The sequence below is a fragment of the Diplotaxodon limnothrissa genome, linkage group LG17, assembly GCF_057381915.1.
Source record: "Diplotaxodon limnothrissa isolate DT_005_m linkage group LG17, D_limnothrissa_male_GT1.1, whole genome shotgun sequence".
NCBI lineage: Eukaryota > Metazoa > Chordata > Actinopteri > Cichliformes > Cichlidae > Diplotaxodon > Diplotaxodon limnothrissa.
Window position 1 is genome coordinate 40,182,085 of NC_140612.1, and position 20,115 is coordinate 40,202,199.

General features: G+C 40.9%; 1 protein-coding gene across 1 annotated transcript in view; it reads left to right on the forward strand.

The window, feature by feature from the left end:
• hmcn1 (hemicentin 1) overlaps positions 1-20,115 on the forward strand; it is a 92,523-nt gene that overhangs the window by 964 nt on the left and 71,444 nt on the right. The window contains exon 2 of the mRNA XM_085376516.1: positions 19,991-20,061. Coding sequence (XP_085232642.1) covers positions 19,991-20,061 — 71 coding nt within the window. The remainder of the gene's footprint in view (positions 1-19,990; positions 20,062-20,115) is intronic.

The window sequence follows — 20,115 nt, forward strand, 5'->3', positions numbered from 1 at the left end:
GGGTCATACAAGATAAAACATTTCCAAATATTCAACACACACATCTGACAAGAACGGAGTCCTTGTGAAGAGTAATGTAAGACTGAGGACATCAGTCTTATTGGTCTTATTGAACAACAGCAGATTAAAGTCATCATTTAGGGTTTGAATATTTGGGTGGTAATGTTGACTCACCTTTGTCTCTTTAATTGGAGATTATGTATCGGAATTTCAGGAGTGGGACCACGCCTCCAAACACGCTCTTTCCGATTGTCATCTATATAGGTTCCCTCAGTTCTGCAAGCTGTTCATTCTCGTTTACCTGCCCCACCCTCCCTCCTTGTTCTCAATTCTTTAACTTCTTCACTTCTATTTAGTGCATGAGGATCTGCTAGACTGTCACCAGTCCCCAAACCGCAGCTCAATTCATGTCCAAGCATCACCTTTACCTACTAGAACGCTGTCAAAACTAAAATGAGGACGTGGGCCCAGCGAGTGGAAGCCCCTTTCGTGATTATTTCATTCAAAACAAGGAGGCTCAATGGTTACTTTTCACCAGCATTTAAGTGTACCACAATTCAATTCAACTTTATTTATACAGCGTCAAATCACAGCAACAGTCGCCTCAAGGCGCTTTATATTGTAAGGTAGACCCTACACACAGAGAAAAACCCAACAATCACATGACCCCCTGTGAGCAAGCATTTTGGCGACAGCGGGAAGGAAAAACTCCCTTTTAACAGGAAGAAACCTCCGGCAGAACCAGGCTCAGGGAGGGGCGGGGCCATCTGCTGCGACTGGTTGGGGTGAGAGAAGGAAGACAGGATGAAGACATGCTGTTGCATGCATTTAATGTTTAGTTTCCATACGTAGCATTCTGCAAAATGTGCTTCGTGAATATTACTTCACAAAGTGCATGAAACACAATGCTTTCGTATTTTAATGTTGTATGTAGAGTACCTACATTTTTTCTAAATGCACTCGGAGCAACAAACATTCCAGGATCTGAAGGATGGAAAGAAAAGATGAATAGACGGAGGTGATCTGTGAGGTGAAGACACAGATTCCTATTCCAGATGTTTTTTTTCTCTTTTCAGTTTCAGCATGTCACAAATTCTCATGAAGCACATTTCTTCAATCATTGTTTCAGTCTGCTCTGTGCCTAGAATAATAATTATATTCAAGGAGGAAAAAATGCACAGTATACACAAATCTTACAAATGATGAATTCATTAGTGCGTGCCTCTGTGGGGAAAGTAAATCTTAGGTGATTAGCGATGCTCTTGGACAGAGAGACAGTAGTGAAAGAATGCTGCGGTTTTAACCTGTTTGTGTAACTGAAGGGTTTAATTTAGAGGAAATGTTGACTTCATTGAGAAGTGATTATAAGATTATCCTTTGGTAGTGAAACACAACAGCTCGATTGAGCGCTCCAGCGTCGACTCCTCTCTGTGTTTGTGACGTTTGTAAGTGTTTACGAGGATGTCAGGATGTGTGCTCCGACACTCCCGGCGGAATAGAGGAATGATTACTGCAGCGCACTGCAAGCAGGGGTAGCTGAGCATTTTGCCAAATGTTCTGACCCCGTCTCTCTCCCACTTTTTGTCCTTTTCCAACAAAATCCCGGCTCCTCGGAGAGAGTCGGTTTTGTTTTATTAAGGGTTTGCTTCATTGTGCCGCGGATCCATTTTCTCTGCTTTGCATCCAACGTGGTGCGATAACGCAGTCCCTCCTGTTTGACTTGGCTGCTTTTAAATCAGAGCTTCCCTTTTTATTTACACTGCAATCCGACACTGTAAACAAGAGAGTGTGTTTGCAATCTTTGTGTCTGTGCGTGCTTGCCTGAACGTGTGTGAAGCTAAAGAGTCAGGAGGATGCCTGGATATTGGGGTCAGGCCTGTGTGGGAAGATCAGTCAGGAAGCCTCCCCCCTTTCCTCCATCCTGCAGGCAGAGAAAGAAAGAAAGGCACAGGATCCTTCACAAGTCATTTTACCACAGTGCAAGGGCTGTGTGTTTACCGCTGAAGTCTGCCTGTGTTCTTAACAATACAATATGTCATTACTCTTGAAATGGGCATTCGCTTAATGAGAGAAGTGGCTGTACAGAAGAGTCCTGGACAGCTACAAACACGAACATCTCGCTTCTCTGGCTGCAGTCTGACGATCAATCTGTCAATAAGGACTTCAGGCTCATGCAGAGAAGCCAAAGGTGCGTTGCAAACAGACTCACTGCACTTCTGGAACATTTATTTGAGAGTTTACAGACAATTAAACTCATTTCACGATGCTTCCGTTCTTCCCGAGCTACGAAACGTGGCCTCTAGCCCAAGACTAATGCCAGTTTGTGCATTGTTTCAATTAAAGAAACAAACACTGCATGACAATGACAGGAAATAAAATGGTAGACACTTATCTGTCTGCATGGCCCTGTTGGCATCCTTACATACACACACGTCCATGTAGCTACTACCTCGCTGTGAGAGGATGTGTTTGTGAGTGTCTGACGCTTGCTCGTGTTAATGTTTAACCGTCCAAGGTTAAGACGGATCCAAACCCAGCACCTGGTTCCTAACGTGCCCAGGAAAGTCAGAGAGCCTTTAAACCTTGACACTATGTTGTAGTGCACACTCCAGCATTAATGGAGGGTGTCTAAGGCGTTTGGGGGTAGCACCGTCTTCCACTTTAGAGGACTTAAATAAACTTGCAAAAATGTACACAACAGCATAATCGGGTTTAATATTTGTTTGCAAACCCTTTGCGGTCAGTGACGTCTATGATCTGCGGTAATGCTCTACCAGTCCTATCTTGCATTGTTGCTGGTTTTGATGGTGTCGACACACTTCCAGTAGGACTGAGGATATAGTGAAAATGACTACACTTTCATTGAGTGTGGATGAAACACCGTTATCCTTAAAACTGATAGTTAACACCTAAACCTAACACTTTTTCTATTTTAAAGATAGATGAGCTAGAGTAGGGTTGCCATTGTGACTTAGGGTTCTTTGATCTACTCTGAAAATATATGATAAAGACTTAAAAAGATCTACGTTAGGCAGAGAGTATCATTAATCACCGTAATGTCTTTTGTCTCCCTACAATGAATGTGTTTGTGGAAGCTAAAGTCCAAACAGAGAAAGGATGAAAGATGGACAGATTTTACTGACTCATGCCTGCGTGACATCAGCGTGAAGGTTTTGAAAATGGAACAAACCACCGACGTGTTTCTTGGAGTTTTGCTTGTTTTATTCTGCACGTTCTTTGTGTTTCAGCTGCGAGATCTCGGGGTTGGTTCCAGTAAGTTGTTGGCCTTCCTTGCTAAAAATTTCCATCCAAGTTATCTAAGTTAGAAGGAGATCGACCAAAGGAGTGCGGAGTGATGGGAGGAGATGATGGAATAGCTTCTGCCTTCTCTGCAAGATCAAAGGCCGTTATCACAGAGCCCTCCATGCTGGCGTTCGCATCCTTTTCTACCCCTCGTCCCTTTGTTTCCTTCCTTCCAGAGTAGCTTTTTTTTGTCTGAATTGCCCCGCCCGTGTGAGATTACGCGCAGCCGGCGTTTAGCTGGACAGAGTCAGTAATGATGCTATTAGGCAGGAATGCCAAAAGAGAGAGGTGGAGGTTCGGGAGAAAATAGAGGAGGAGAGAAAAGTGTGGCAGACTGAAACTGTGTCTGTGAGTTTTATGTTTTAATGGATGCGGAGTGTTAAAATAGGTATTAACTTTTAGGGCTGCACCTCATGACGTGGCCCAAGGTGCTCGTAGTTCAGTGGGTTCAACTCACGACACACGAGTGGAAGGTTTCCAGTTGTCACTGAGCGACTTCTTTCATCTTGGACGCTCATCCCCGAAGACTGCTACAGAAAACCGCGTCACACTTTATCCTTTATGTTTAAAACTTCGACAGCTTTACAGATCCTAAGGTTCAAGGATCTTCTTGCCTTTTAAAAAACAGTCACATCTAGATGACCTTAGGATCCACTGGCCCACATAACCCCATGCGTAGTAAGTGGCCCATTCGTGAAGTATTTGTCAAACATTTTTCTCTCTCTGCTGTGTGAACTTGTTTTCTAATCTCCACTGGAGGCTCATCAACCCGAGGTTCAATGTCCTTGTGACCTTCTAGACTCTTTGACATCACTGTCTGGGCTCCTGCCAATATCCCTTTGACCTTTTGTAGCTCTGCTCTTGTTTGTGTTTTTTGGATAAGTGTCTGGCTGTCAAGACATGAACCTGAAACAGAAAGCAGTGGTGAAACAATTTCATATAAAAGATTTTCCACACACGTCATCATCTGGGAAGGAGCGGTGCTGGACAGTGAAAAATGTGTGAGCTTGCACTTCTGTATAATTACATTGTTAAGTAAGTTGACGGGTTAGCTTGTGACTATCATGACCAGACGTAAAATATTGTGTAAAAGTCTTGAGCCATCCCTTTTCTTTTTCTTTTTCCAGTAAAATCAGAAATAGGCGTTTTACTGAAATGCTCAAACATACATAGAATTACAGAATATAAGGCAAAAACAGAGTTTGCACAAGTCTAGAAAGCTTGAAAGTCAATATTTGGTATGATCACGTTTATTCTTAGAGACAGTCTGAACACTCTTAGGAAAGCTTTCTTGTCATTTCTTCAAGTAGTCTTTAGGAAACGTGCTCCAGGCTTCTTGAAGGACAAAGCTTTGGCTGTTGGCTGCCTTTTGTTCTGCTCTGTGTCCTGATGAGCCCACTGTTTCAGTAATGTTTCGATCTGGGCTCTGGGAAGGACGGATCAGGGGCCGATCGTGTTCCACTGCTTTTCTATCCAGGTATGTTTTTGATGCTGGTTTTGGGATCATTGTCATGCTGAAATATGAAGGTGCTGTCACTCAGATGCTATCCAGATGGTATTGGATTAAAAGTCTCACTGCAACCCTTTGACTAAATCCCCAACAGCATGAATGAAGCAGTGCCAAACATGACGGAGCCTCCACCGTGCCTCCATGGCTGAAGACTCTCACTGCTGTGCCTCTTTCGATGTTTCTTTAGTATTGATTTTCAGTCCAGTTCTTGTTCTTGCCTTGTTCTTGGCACATCTCCGCCTTTTTTCCCTTCATTAAGAGCGGCTTCTTAAAAGCTAACCTCCTTACTGAAACCATTTCTGATGATGCCTTGGTGGACTGTACATGGAGGAGCTCGAGGCCCAGATGCATCTCTCAGGACCCAGCAACACACCCAAACGCGTCAAGTTTTCAGCTAACAGCTTTTGAGAATCACTATGTTGATGTAAAATACTGTGATCGTTAATATTTTTGTAGATTCAACTAAAGAAATGGGAAACAAATTTGTGTCTTTTGTGCGAGGCTGCTGGTTCATCCCCTGAGTTAAGTGTCTTGTGTATGTTTGAATAATTCATAGGTCAGTGGTAACAAACACAAAAAATATTCCTCTGAGAACAGCCAGGTGCAAGGAATGAAAATGATGTAATTTTACATGGTCTGTCACTTCACTTCAATTTTATTTTATTTATACAGCGCCAAATCACACAACAGTCACCTCAAGGCGCTTTATATTGTAAGGTAGACTCTACAATAGTAGATACAGAGAAAACCCAACAATCATCCCCTATGAACAAGCACTTTGGCGACAGTGGGAAGGAAAAACTCCCTTTTAACAGGAAGAAACCTCCGACAGAACCAGGCTCAGGGAGGGGCGGGGCCATCTGCTGTGATTGGTTGGGATGAGAGAAGGAAGACAGGATGAAGACATGCTGTGGAAGAGAGACGGAGATTAATAACAAGTTATCTATACTTGTGTCCAAGTTGTTGCGGTGCCTAAACGTTTCCTGATTGTGAAATATCTAAGAGGGAAGACTTGATTTGTTCACCTGTGGCAGTGGGCCCAAAGACACCTGAATTTAAAAATTAAAATGTGTGGCCAGTACTTTTGTCCATATAGTGTAGCTGACACTTTACCAGCTAAAAAGATTAGCAACTGGCTAGCTGTTAATGTCTTTTTCTGTCTTTGTAGTGCACATAATGGTGGTACACAGAGTGCTTATCAAAGCTGAGGCTGAGATTAGGGAAAGTGACCCCCCCCCCCCCTTGCTATTAAAAACTGCAGTGCTGAAATGAACTCCATAGTTGACTGATGATTCTCTGTGAGCTCACCTTTTCTGCTATTTCTCTCCTGCGAGTTAGAAATACGTTTTAAGTTTTAAGGATTCAGAGCTATGTAATCACGTATTAAGCTAAATTATACCACTCGTGTCCCAAACATGTACTCCTGTGCATGTTTGAGAGAACTGTTCAACTGCAGACAATATGGTAGCCTTGATCATTTTGGAAGACACGCATTGCTCTTGTAATATCTCACTTGGTCCACACTGAAATGTTACAGATGTTGCACCTAAAATGTACTAACACTCAGTAGTACCGTGTACAATTTACACACTAAAGAATAATAAATCACCGCCTTGGAAGTCACAGCCAACATGAGATCATGCCATTGCAAACCATGGGAATGTTCAACTTTGGCGTCAGGTCTACATGAGAGTAAATCTAACGTGTTCCAAATGAGTCCTCCAGACTCTAAGTGTATGATGCAAAACAATGAAATCAGATGAATTTGTTAGCTAAAACAATCCTTAGAAAAGTAATTTCCTCAATAATGTAGTCTAGACATCAACTGATTATGCTGTTTTAAAGACAGCCTCAATGAAAGGGCAACAGTAAAAGTGCAGAGGCTGGGCTTATTATTATGAGTAATAAAGCAGTAAAAATGCAGAATGGCAAATACTCAACATACAACATCATACATGTGTGCCTGCAGCTGGTATAGCTGGCACCAAGCAGCTGGAAACTACCCATTTGGACTGTGTAGTGGGGCGTTTGAAAGTGTGGTTTGGACCAAAAAACTAATGTAGTCAGAACACGGCAGCTAAAATGAAAGAAGCCTTTAAAAGCCCCCAACCAAGAAAAGACAGCCAGCGGCAGCTGTTATCAAAATCACCTGATATCCTCAAGGACTCGGCTCTCCTAAATGAAGTTAGATGACTTGCTGCTCAGACCCAGAACACATGGTAAGAGTTAGGGACAGGTCAGATAAATATGTCTGACCCAGAACAGGAAAACAGTAACCTTAGACGTGTAGCAAAACCCTCAGTTTGTGGAACAAAATGGTCAAATTCCTCTGAGATTTTCTTATAAACCACGTTTTGTGCAGCGTTTCATATCAAATTTAATGTTGCATCCCTCTGATGCAGACAGTATACATACAATTAGGGTATAGTGAGGTCTATTTATTATAATACAGATAATCAGGTTATCAGAATAAGTAAATGTAAAGCAAATAAACTCTCCAGACCTTCTGAAGGTCTTTGAGTTTTTTCACTAATTTTCATTTCAGTCCTTGGGCTTGGCCACTTTGTGTGTTTGTTAAGTTACTTAACGCTGAACTCTGAATCACCCAAGCATGAAAACGATGCCTAACTCATGAAACGAATCTGTCGTCACCAGACAACTTAGCAAAGAACCGATTTTAAATTGTGTCTTCAGGCACTTTGTTACTAGCAGCCTGGTGCACAATCACATCATTTGTTCCAATTTCTTAGTTGAATCTTTCACACACAAAACATCACAGAACAGTCTCGACAGGCGTGAAATCATCTGCACCAGGAAGTTGAACAAAACCACCTACAATGGATGAATAGTATCGAAAATCATGTCCTTAGGAAATAGGAAAGAAATCCAGCAAAGACCTGGCACAGGACACAAGAGATAAATCTGGCCGCTCAGTTGATCCATCTACTGTTCACTGAGGCCTCATCAGAAATGGTCTCATTGGATTTGGCTGTCAAGAAGCCTCCCCAGAGCCCAGACCTGAACGTTACATGGCAGTGGATGGAACAACATCCAAAGATGATGTCCTTCGAGAATCCTGGAGAACTATTCCTGAAAACAGCCCAAAGAAACAACGAGACAGCTTGCCTAAGAGATGTGGTTCGCAAATAACAATGGTTGCACCAAATGCTGACTTTCAAATTCTGCTTTTGCCTTATTTGCTGTATCGTGTGTTTCCATGAATCACTGCACCTACTGCATTTCCCATTTTCTCAGCAAGAGATGAAGAAATGAGGGCTGGCTCAAGACTTTTGCACAGTACTGTGCAAAACACTTCCAGTCTCCAAATGTTCTGTATCTACAGGATGTGTAATTAGGAACAGTAACTCACCACAGCCACTTTATAAAGTGATAATATGTCAGTATTATGTTTATAGCTTGTTAACTTACCTCAGAGTGGCCAAAAATATGGTCTTCCTGTTTTATTTAAATGTTGTCTACCTTGCCAGATTTAAATCTCCTTAAATTGAGTCTTTACATGCTTGTAAAAGGTTGCTGATGGCATAATAGTGGGACCATGAAGCTGTACCTGAGCAAGTTTAGTCAGCGTCAGTATATGAGCATGGACAGAAACATGAGAGCTGAGTTTGTGGTTTATTTTGCATCAGTGAAGCCTGATCACTGTATAATTGTTCTATGGTGTGTACGGTGGTGCTAAAGCGTTTCATAATAAGCTCCACGGCTGACGTCTCATTCACTACAAGAAGAAAAGCCAGAAGATTTTAACTGTGTGGATTTTTGCTACGTATGTATCTCACCATCAGCATTTAGGCAGTCTGTGCTGGGGGGAAGTCATATATCACAAAGACCACCTTAGCCATAACTAGCTGTGTTTGTAGACCTCTCCCTTTATAAAGTATGCATCTATGTTGTGTTATTACCTCACAATTAAGGATTTAGGGTGAAGCCTGAGCTTAATCTGATGGTTTGGTACACGGTATCCTACGTCAAGCTGATGAGAAGCACATGTCGAGCTCACGGCCAGTTTTACATTTTCAGCAACACAGCTGGACAAACCTTTGTGCCATGGCACACCGTTTGGAAATCACCGCTGCAAACATCTGAGTGTGCATCTGTGTGTGGTCGACAGCGCTGATCTGCTGCATCTGAGGTTTCTCTGTCTGCTTCAGCTCAATTAGAATTTCCCCCGTTAAACAAAAGAGCCATAGTGAACCGAAAACGCCGCCGGTCTCTTATGAGCAGGCGTAATTACAGTCTGTCATAAAATACTTATTCATGAGCTTTGCAGTTCTGTGGTTTTAATATTGAAGTTGTTGCCATTTATTCTTAAGCCTTCTACTTTTTGGTTTTTTTTTTTTTAAAGAAAATGAATGCAATTACTGCAATTAAGAAGCTGCATTTAGCAAAGAGAGAGTAAATTTTAAAAATCAGGCCAACCAGCTGTGAGTGCTTTGACTTTTCTATAATGGAGACCAAGAAACATCACAAGCAGCAATGTGTTTGTGGCCTGTGCCAGTTTTCACCCTTTCTTAAAAGGCATTTGCAGCCTTAACTGTCACAGTGAGACACGTGAAGAAAGCCGTTCAGTTAAGGCTGGAAAACATTACGAAACAAAAGGCAAAGGTGAAACTAAACAATAACCTAAACTGGGTGAACTAAGATTAAAACATGAACTGCCATGGATACATAGAAAAACCTGGAAATATGACATGAACACAGCAGACGACCAGACGAGGAACAAATGAAAACACAGAATGAATGCACACAGGAGGTGACCAAGGGAAGTGGAAACATATGGGGACACAGCTGATTCGAATGAGCGTAATGATGTCACAGGGAAAAGTAAAATTGAACACATTGAAGATAGAAACCAAGAAAACAACAGGAAGTATGGAGAGACGTAGACATGACAACACAGGCTTGACAATATGGAACCCACAGACATAAAACACATGACAGACTAGACAAGAAACAAGACACAAAACCGAAGAGACAGATGCTAAACTAAAACTCAGCTACGCCCTAAATAAGAAAAACTTATAGGAACTTATATGCCTGTGAAGGTTCTCAGTCATCCAGGTCATTGTAGTCAAAGGAGCTTGCAAAGAAAAGCGTCTGGACTTCTTTAAGTTGCTTGAAGACGTTTCACCTCTCATCCGAGAAGCTTCTTCAGTCCAATGTAGAGGTCTGGGCAGGAATTCGCATGATAAGGTGGGGCCAGGTTTCACAATGAGCTCACCCGAAACCCTGGCTGATTGGGACCCACACCCAGTTTCACACCTTGGCTCATGTGATTAGAGGATCATCAGGGGGTCCTTTATCCCTCTGTGGGGGGATACTCCCACTGGGTTTAAATCTGGGACTCTCCACCATTTGACCTTAGAACTGAAGAAGCTTCTCGGATGAGAGGTGAAACATCTTCAAGTAACTTAAAGAAGTCCAGACGCTTTTCTTTGCAAGCTCCTTTGAATAGGAATTTATAATTAAACCTCACATAAGAAACTCAAAAATACAGAATAAGCTCAAAGTGCTGGGTCACAGACAAAGTCCCCAACACTAAACAGAGGCAGACTTGCTGCTCTGGCTCATCAAGTCTGCACCTTTGTCTTCTTTATCCTTCTCACGAACGCTGCTTCTTTCTAATGTGCTGTCGTGGTGGTTTTGTAAAATCCTGTTATGACCATAAAAAAGCATCCACGGGAGTCATAACCACAAGTTTTTTTAATATCTTCAGTTTTTCATAGGTGAAGCTGATAGAAGGAACATTCATCAGAGCCTGATCCAGAGACTTTTATGTCCGTTACTATTGATCTGATGAAGTCACAGACACTTTGTAAGTGAAAACATACAGAGCACCAACCATTTGATCATAAATCAGACCAGAACTCTGTCAGTATGAAGTCATGTGTAAAGAAAGGCTTTAGAGGACTGTATGCAGTGTAAAGTAATAAACACAGTCCATTTTTCATTTATCTAAAAATCTATCCTTCAATTATAGACCAATGTGACCTCCTCTTGCAACCTAAGCCATGTGTTTTTCTTCTGTCCAAGTTTGCATTAATCTTGGAGGGATTTCCTTTACGTACTTTCAGAGGTTTTTGGAATTCAGATCCAAGAAGATCCTCTAATTGGCATATTTGGAGTTCCAATGATCCCTCTTAATATATCTCCCAAGCAAACTGATGTCTTGGTTTTCTGTTCCCTTCTTCTTAGACTGTATTTTACTTCTTTAGAAATCTCTTACGCCTCCATCTGCACCACTATGGGTTAATACTGTCTGGACATTTTTGAGAGTGGAGAAGATCTCACTCACAGTGGACACCCTTTGTGGGATATCTGAAATCTTCCCTTCTCAGTATTTAGAGCAATGCATTTTACCCACCCTGTGACTAAATGGAAAAGATTTGTGATTTCCTCTTATTTAATGTAGACATAGGATTTAAGCACCCCCTTTCCCTGTTTTATTTTTATTTAATTTTTTTCTAATTTACTTAGTTTTTCCTTAACTTTCTGTTCTTGTGTAGGTATGATGTTTTTCATATTTTACTTTGTTTTTTGTTTAAAAAGAAAAGTTTAAATGTTTGAAAAGATCTAATGTCATATAAGATGATACAATGTATATAAGTTTGTTTAATCTCTCTTTAAAAAAAAGATGTGATCACATTACTGATGATGAATTAATCGAGTGCATTTGAATAGCAGCTAATGAACGACTGCTACTTACCTTTTTAATTCTTGTGGAGTACTTTTCCTCAAGCCTGTTCTTTCTGCAGAGTTACTCACATGTATACGATTTGTCTTGAAGTGTGAATGTTTTAAAGCCAAACCAGATTCTGAAAACAAAAGAATAAAATTGCAGTCAATCTAAAACACCCCTAAATTGCAGATTTGTGCTTCCACAAAGCATTTAGTCAGATAGTCAGAGGATAGCGAGACGGCAACATTATTTACTGAGTTTAAAAAGTCTGTTATGGTAACATCTGGTTTCAAAAAGCGCTGTGGCATACGTGGCTCGAAATGTCTTTTATATTGCACAGTGAAAAACAAAATTAAATTCCGAAATAGTTTAGAAAGGTAAATGCGCTCCAGATGGAGCTTGCTGTTGTTTATGCTTTGCAGACCGTTGTTGAACACAGCTGACAAACTGTAGGGGTCAAAGGTCAGCGTTGAAGACAGGGTCAGGGCGGGCTCTGAGAACATCAGCTTTAAGGAAAGATCCGGATGCTTGCAACTCATCTGAGTACTTCTTAAAAAATACCACACATTCCCATAAATGACAGTGATAAATTTGCATAGACGCTCATGCACATGGGACACGTTTATAATAATAATAATAATAATAATGTACACTTTTATTGATCCCCGTGGGGAAATTCTTCTCTGCATTTGACCCATTCACTCAGTGAAGCAGTGGGCAGCCACCAGTGCAGCGCCCGGGGAGCAGCGTGTAGGGATGGTACCTTGCTCACGGGTACCTCAGGGTAGCCGTTCAGGGGATTCGAACCCCTGACCTTCCGATCATGGGGCAACCGCTCTACCTACTGAGCTATCCCAGTTTAATTACTGTGAGCCGTACCCTCGGGTCTCATCCTCCTCTGTGCTGTGTCTCCAGCACATGTTATCCTGTCAGATGGATAACTGACTCTGGATCAGGCTTCTCGTGGGTCTGTGCATCTGGGAGGGATTACACAGTGAGCATCAGTTTTTATTTATTTGTGCGTAGCATCGTCTGATCATTCAGTTCCATTAATAGATATCTGTGGTTTCGGGGCCCATTGTCCCCAGTCACATTCAATTACAAAGACTAACGATCACCAGGAGAGGCAGGGCCACAACTGCCTGGTGCTTCTTCTCTCTTAGTTTACGTCACAGGTTTGATGTTTGGTGCTTTGAAATCCTGCGTGCTGACAGCTCTGTTGCTTCAGGGTAACGTTCAGTCATTAGATGTAAATTGGGGATGGTATGCAGAATAACAAGATATAGATTAAGAGATTAGAAAGGAAACAGAAAGACAGAAAGAAGAACTCTGGGCCAACAATGAGCAGTCTTCTGCTCAGTATCTTCACTTAATGCATCGTCTTTGGATGTAGAGTGTGTGAAATGGTCTGCAGAAAAACACTGGATTGTGCCAGGTTAATGTTTGCCCTCTGCAAACGTCGCAGATGCATGATGGAAATAAAATTGAGCACAGTGAGGCGTCAGAAGGAGACTTCTAGGGAATCACTCAAAGATAGCGGGAGCTGCTTAGAATTGAACTTGACCCTAAAAAACCTGACCAGCCAAATTTACCAGAAGAGGTTTTTCCTTTTTATTGATAGAGTCGTGTCTCTTTTAATTCAGACGCCATATTTTATTTAGTTCTTTTCTATTCTTTTCTTCTTCTACCAAGTAGAAGTGTTAGCGCTTGTGCTTGAAGTGTGGTTATTGCTCTGCAGCAGTGAGGGAAAGAGTCGCGTGACTGTCAACACCAGAAGTAATGAAATGTTATTTGGAATAAATGGACATTATTATCCTGTCAGACTAACTAACCACTTCCTCTCCACAATACTTTCCCCCCATTTAAAACAGACACACATGAAGTTAGTAAAATGTAGGAATTAATCTTTCTCAAGATTACAATTTCCTGTTTGGTAAAGTCTTTCGGGCTGATATCACGCCTGGTGTCGCAGTAATGCTCGCCAATTTAAACAACAAAGAAGGAAAACAATTTGGCGCTTCTGTTTTTTTCTTCTTTTTTGGATGTTAGTCTTCTTTTTTATTTGTTTTGTCCTGTTTGCATGTGTGCACTAGTGATGCCTATTAGAAGTGATCGGTGCACGTTGGGGTTGTTGCAGAAAACATTGCTGGAACATTATATGCACCGTGTTCAATGTAAATGATTTGTTACCTCGAGAATCTGCAAACCTGTTTGCTGTTATGTGTATAGTTTATAGTATGATTTCTGGACACTTTCCTCACCGACACACTGTAATTGCCTCGTGCTGTGCATTTCCCCGTGGGGCTGATTAGGTGAATTAAACTCCAAACCTGACAATGAAGATGACAGCCACTCTTATTCTGGCAGACTTTGCTTTGAGTCAGCAGAATGGCAGATATTTGTGTTTATTTACAGCCTCTGCTGCTGTTAAGTGCTATAACAGCTACATGTTGTGTAACCTGTTGGATTTTTGTTGGATCAGAAAGCCACAGAGAGTCTCCTACATGACCATTATTTAAGAAAATAACATATACAGTACTGTGTGAAAGTCTGTAGCCAACCCTCATTTCTCTTTATCCTGCTAGAAAAATGGGAAATAGTTGGGATTCACGTGGAAATAAAGTATACAAGGCAAAAATAATTTAGCCTAACAGGTTTTAAAGTCAGGTGGTGTGACCACCTTTATTCTTCAACACAGTCTGAACTCTCTTAGTCAGCTAAGTAGTCTTCATGCTTGTTGAAGGACATCCAAAACTCTTCTTTGTATGTTGTACTCTTCTCTGTCAAGATGATCCCACACTGCCTCAGTATTGTTGACCTCCAGGCTCTGGGAAGGTCATGACTGATAGGGTTCCACTGCATGTTTTTCTATTCATGTGTGCTTTCACTGCACTGGAAGTGTGTTTGGGATCATTGTTATGCTGAAAAACAAAGCTGTTACCAGTCAGATGCTTTCCAGATGGCATCACAACTTGACTGTACTTTTCTGCATTTATAATTCAGCCGGTTTTGACAAAATCCCCGACATCAGCCAATGCTTTTGGGGATGCTCACTGACAGCAACTGAACCAAACATTTCTAATTTGGATTCATTACTCCATAAGATCTCTTGCCACTGATTTTCAGTCCACTTCTTGTATAATTTGGCAAACCTCACTTTCTTTTCCCCCCATTTTCCTTCCTTAAGAATGGCTTCTTGACAGCTACCCTTCCATTCAGGCCAATCCTGATGCTGCTTGAGGAAACAGTAGATGGATCCAGACGCATCTCTCAGGCTGTGCGTCAGGTCTTTGCTGGATTACTTGCTGATAAAGATATGACAGTTTTTTTAGATAATAGCTTTTTGGGAATCACTGTGTTGGTACTATTTTATGCCTGCAATTAAGTCGTTTAGCAAACAAAAACATTTCTGTGAAAATAATTGAAAAAGCAGCCAATGTCCAAAGAAAAACCTGGAAAACTGATGCTCACGACAACTTTAAAAATAAAGAGAAATCTGGCTCCTTGGAAAGAAAATATAAATAAATGAAGGACGGCTCAAGACTTCTGTACAGTACTTTGCATGTACTGCACACTGTGGCTCGCTAATTCATTTTGAAACAATAGGCTCAGTGCTAATGAGTTGTTAATATAAATCTTGAAATCTCGAAAGTTCTGTTCACCGAGTAAACATAACCTTCGATGGCATTCCTGAACAGAAGATACACTTTATGTTGTGTCTTTTATTGTTAGGAAACTGCATTTCTAAGGGCTTGGTTGTTAAGCTTTTATTAGCAGTACGATCGTGAGCTAACATCCACTTCTTTGACCTCAGAAGTGGAAAAGAAATGAAAACCAATGTGGACTATAAAAGTGCATAAAGCTGCATAAAGTCTCCTCACTGTGGCAAACAGAGAACTTTAAACCTTTGAACCAAACAATTATATGACATCATGGTCATAACTCATTAGCAATTAGCTCTAAATTATACAGTTCTGACAATTTTCAGTCATAACGCAGCTTTCCTCAGAATTTCCCATGCGCTGGCTTTGAAATTCCTTGTTGCTGCTGGTGTACAGCGAGATAAGCTCACTGCACAGTAAATGCTTCTGTGATTCCTTGCAAATTACTTCAAGCCTGAATGTCAGAGGAGGTAAAAGTGAGTTTGCCTTTGGACAGTTGCCCATCCCATTAAGACTTCTGTAAGTGTTCGAGCTTGCATGTGGTTTGCAGATGGATGCTTTTTAGAGCAGGCAATACAGGTCAGTGCTCCAGAATGCTCATATGAAGGCTGGAGTGTCTCGTTTTAGTTATTTATCTCTAGTTCCCTTTTGTCAACAGTGAGCAGAACTACCACATTAACGCCACCAAAAAACACCTTTTTGTTTAGTTTTTGGCGGCCATTTTTTCTCTTTTGTTGCCTGTTTGTCAGACTTTTTTTCACTTTGAGCTCATTCGGTTGGCTGCATCCATAGCCTTTATGGGTTCATCACTGAGAAGCTATTTCCTCTGTGGAAACCAAAGGTTATGTTTCCCTTGCACATGAAGGTATAGAATTGGGATTACTGTGATTCCTTTTGTTGTCCAATTTTATTTAAAATTCATAAAATACTAAATAAGTAGGAAGTTTCACATATGAAACTATTTCTATGACCCCCCCCCCCCCCAAGAAAAATGTCCTTTTGAAATAATGGCACTAATAATATGTCTTTTCTTAACTCCTCTTAAGGATGCCCCGGGTCAAAGCACTTGACCCCTAACAAGTGTGCCTTTGCATCAAAGAAGGTATTTGGCTATTTGGTATTGGAAAAGCACACAGTTTCTCTTTCAGGCTTCCAAATGTAGACAAACACACATTTAAAGAGAAAAGTAATGACAAACAGGAGTGGCAGCATCATCCTGACATGTAAAATTCAGAGCTAATTAAACTAGAAGAGCTTGAAGAGTTGAATCTTTTATGTCTCATGTTGCTTAGATGTCACGAGTATTATGGTTTTCCACTCTACAGCCACGGCAAAGAGGGCAGCGGTGCTAAAGGGCACCATATTCAATGCTAAAGAATACTTACAACAGCTACGGGAACTTCTCCCATAAGGAAAGAGATGTCAACTTTTCCTTCTATGAAAAGTTTGGCTGGAGATCCATGTTCCCTTCAGAGCAGCCAGAAACATTTCCATGTTAGTTTTTAAAAAGCGTCTCTGATCACCGCAAATGTTCCTTCGCTCCACCTTCAGGAGTTACAGTGATGCCAAAATCTGAGTCGTTTGGAAAAATTACTTCTTGCTTCTTTGTGAATATTGTTATTGAAATTGAAAGTGCCTGTGGGCTGTGTTTCGAGAAGGAGTGCAAGGTGATGGCAGCTGTAAATGCAGAGTAGATAATGGATCATCATCTCAGGCAAAATATGAATATTTAAATTTGAACTCATTTGAGTCAGGAGCAGAACTGAGCAGGGAGTGTGACTCTGCTAACCATTCAGCAGAGTTGAGGACTGTTGCAAAACTGTATCTGTTTTCAAACGTCTTTTGTAATTGTCCTCTCTTCAACAAGGGGACCAGTGTGTGCGTGTGTGTGAGTGTGTCTGTGTTTACATATCTTTGTGGGGCCCAAACATTGGACATTTACTCTACTTGTGGGGACCAAATGCCCTTATGGGGACACAATTCCGATCCCCACAAGTTTGAAGGTATTTTGAGACTAAAAATGTGGTTTTAGTGACAGGGTTGCAATTTGGTTATAGTGTGTGCGTGTGTGTGTGTCTTTTTTGCAGCCCCTCAGTCTCTTTCCACAGCACAGTTGCGATGGCTGAAGTTACACAATTTGACTTGAGAAGATCAAGAAGATGCTTAGCAGCTTATTAATGGACACAACAAAGTAATCTGGTCATGTTGTCACCATGTGGTAAAGCTCCAGCTTTTATGAGACAGGCCTCTTTATGTCATTTAACAGACAAATCTTGTGTGAACAATGACTTAAAAAAAACTAGTAAAAACTGCTTCCAGAAGAATTCAGAGGGTAAATAGCAGCCAGGTACATTTTATGCAACAATCATCAGCAATTGTGACCGACTCTGTAAAAGCATGTTTTGGAGTTAACACGGTGCCACAGTCTTTCCAAAAGTGGATGTCCCAGCAAATTCTACCTAATGTCAGATCATGCAATGCAAAAAACCAAGGAGCTACATCTCAGACTCTACAGGCCTCAGTTAGCATTTTAAATGTTGATGTTCATGAAAGTACAATTAGAAAAATACTGAGCAAGTATGGCACATCTGGAAGATTTGCCAGGAGAAAGCAACACTGAACAAAGAAAAGCTTATGTTTGCAAAAACAAACCACAAGACTCCTGGAACGGTGTCCTTTGGACAGATGAGACCAAAGTGGAGATGTTTGGCCATAATCCACAGCAACACATTTGATGAAAATCAGACACAGCATATCAGCACAAACACCTCATGCAAATGTCAAGCATGACGATGGAGAGTGATGATTGGGGCTTGTTCTGTTGCCACAGCACTAAGCAGCTTGCAGTTATTGAGTTGATCATAAACTCCTCTGTATATGACAGTTTACAGGAAGGGTATGCTTTCATATGAAAGTCAAATGTGAGACAATCTGTATGACAGTTTTGCCGACTTTCTGCGATTTTGTCCATTGAAAGAAAAAAACTCTTATCTGATCTCAAGTTGATCACACTTCCCTTCAGATTTGTCTCCTTGTGCATATCTGGCTCTTATTCTTCATTTGTGTAGCTCCCAGGAAGAACCATTTCTGGACAACCTGTCCTTGAAAACTGTTGAAAACTGGTTAGGTCATTTTAAACTAAAATTTTTCTTTCTGCAGATATTTGAAGTTCATTGTGAAAACCTTTTATTGTATCCTGTACAACGAAAGGAGCAGTGGTTAGGTGATAGTAATTTAACTATTTTGATCACTTTTTCAAACTTTCCAGTGTGCAAACATTCCCTTGTTCAGCTTCTGAAATGTGAAAATGTTGGCCTGTTGGTTTCACAAAATGATCTTTTTGGTCCGCGACAAGCTGTATGATTAATATAAAACATAATTGTGGATGAATTGAAAATAAAAACAGTTTTGCTTGTTGTGGCTAAATGTAGAATAGTGTTGCACAGTTCCACTCAGCAAGCAAAAGGTTGCTGGTTCAACTCCAGCTGGAGACATAACACTTTGGGAATGTAAAACTCTGTGAAGCAAGACATGTGGAGATGTTCAGGAGAAGGCTCAAGCTTGCCATGAACTAGAAACTGCTGGAACACCAGTGTCATTGTCCACAGTGATTTTAACGTCTCCAGGAAGAAGCCCCTGTTCCACTTTCAAGTTTGAAAGCTTGCTTTATGGTCAGAGAAGCTGTTTGGACACAATGACAAGATGTATGTTTGGAGGACTTCAAACTAATCAATTTAAATAAATTAATCAATTTAAAGAAATTAATAATTCTGCCCAGAAGAGAGGTCAAATATCCATCCAGAATTGCACCAGAATCTTCTCGCTGGCTATTTAAAGCATTGGGTCGAAGAGAAACTTGTTGAGGGGACATTTAACCAAATCTAACCAAATTTAGTGTATGTTTATACGTGACCCTGTGTAGATTAAAGCAAATCCAAAATAAATTCATACTTTTTCTTTTGTAAAGACATTAAAGATTCATGCTGTACAATCATTTCCTCCTAGAAGAAGAACAGTTCAAAGAAATGTCTTGATCCATGCTCAATCGTCCAGGTTAGTAAATCCCAAAAGGTTGATTGTGTTCATCTGGACGTTTTCCGTGGGAGAACCAGGTGACTTCTTCAGTGTCAGCTGACTGCAGCTTTCACCAACCTTATAAACGATACATTTGCAAAATAACTGAACGTAGCCGACTGAATGAACGATGGGCTGTGAAGTCAGTTCCTCGATCATTAATATGCAAACTGACCTCACAGCCCATCGTTCAAAGAAATCATTAAAAATTGTCACACCCATGATGGATGTTTGCAAACTTCTGACCACAACTGTTAATAGAGTCCAAATATGATGAGCAAGCCTCTTCTTTAATACTTGGTTACTCACAGTATTTTTTGTATGATTTCTCTTTGCTTGCAAACCAAAAATGGTAGAATGAATAAATCCTGTGAAATTGTAACAATACTGCTTCAACTGTTTTGATTACATACTGTCTGTATTAGAATTTCTTCAGTTTTTAAAAACCTTTGTATGAATCTGATCTGTGTTTTGAAACACTGTTCGTTCGATCTTCATTTACCTTTTCTATTATCGATCTGTATCTTCTTCACATTTCCTTCTTTCCCTTCCTCGGTTAGTTAAATAGCTTTTATTTCCTCACTGCGTTTTAAATTGTGACATTTTTATCTGGACATCCGCAAGCTCTTGCCAAAGCTAACATTTGGCCCCAGAGCAGAGTTTACGAAATAAAAATGCTTTCAGTTAATCATCAAACTTGAGCCTGTGGCCCTATTAATCACACAGCTTCTTTTGTGTTTGCAGAGATTGGACCCGTTACAATCACAACAGACCCAAAGAAGTTCCAGTATGAGCTGAGAGAGCTGTACGTTCAGGTGGGTTCAGAGTTCACATCTATCAGTCTAAGGAAACCGAGGCTGAAGCCTGGA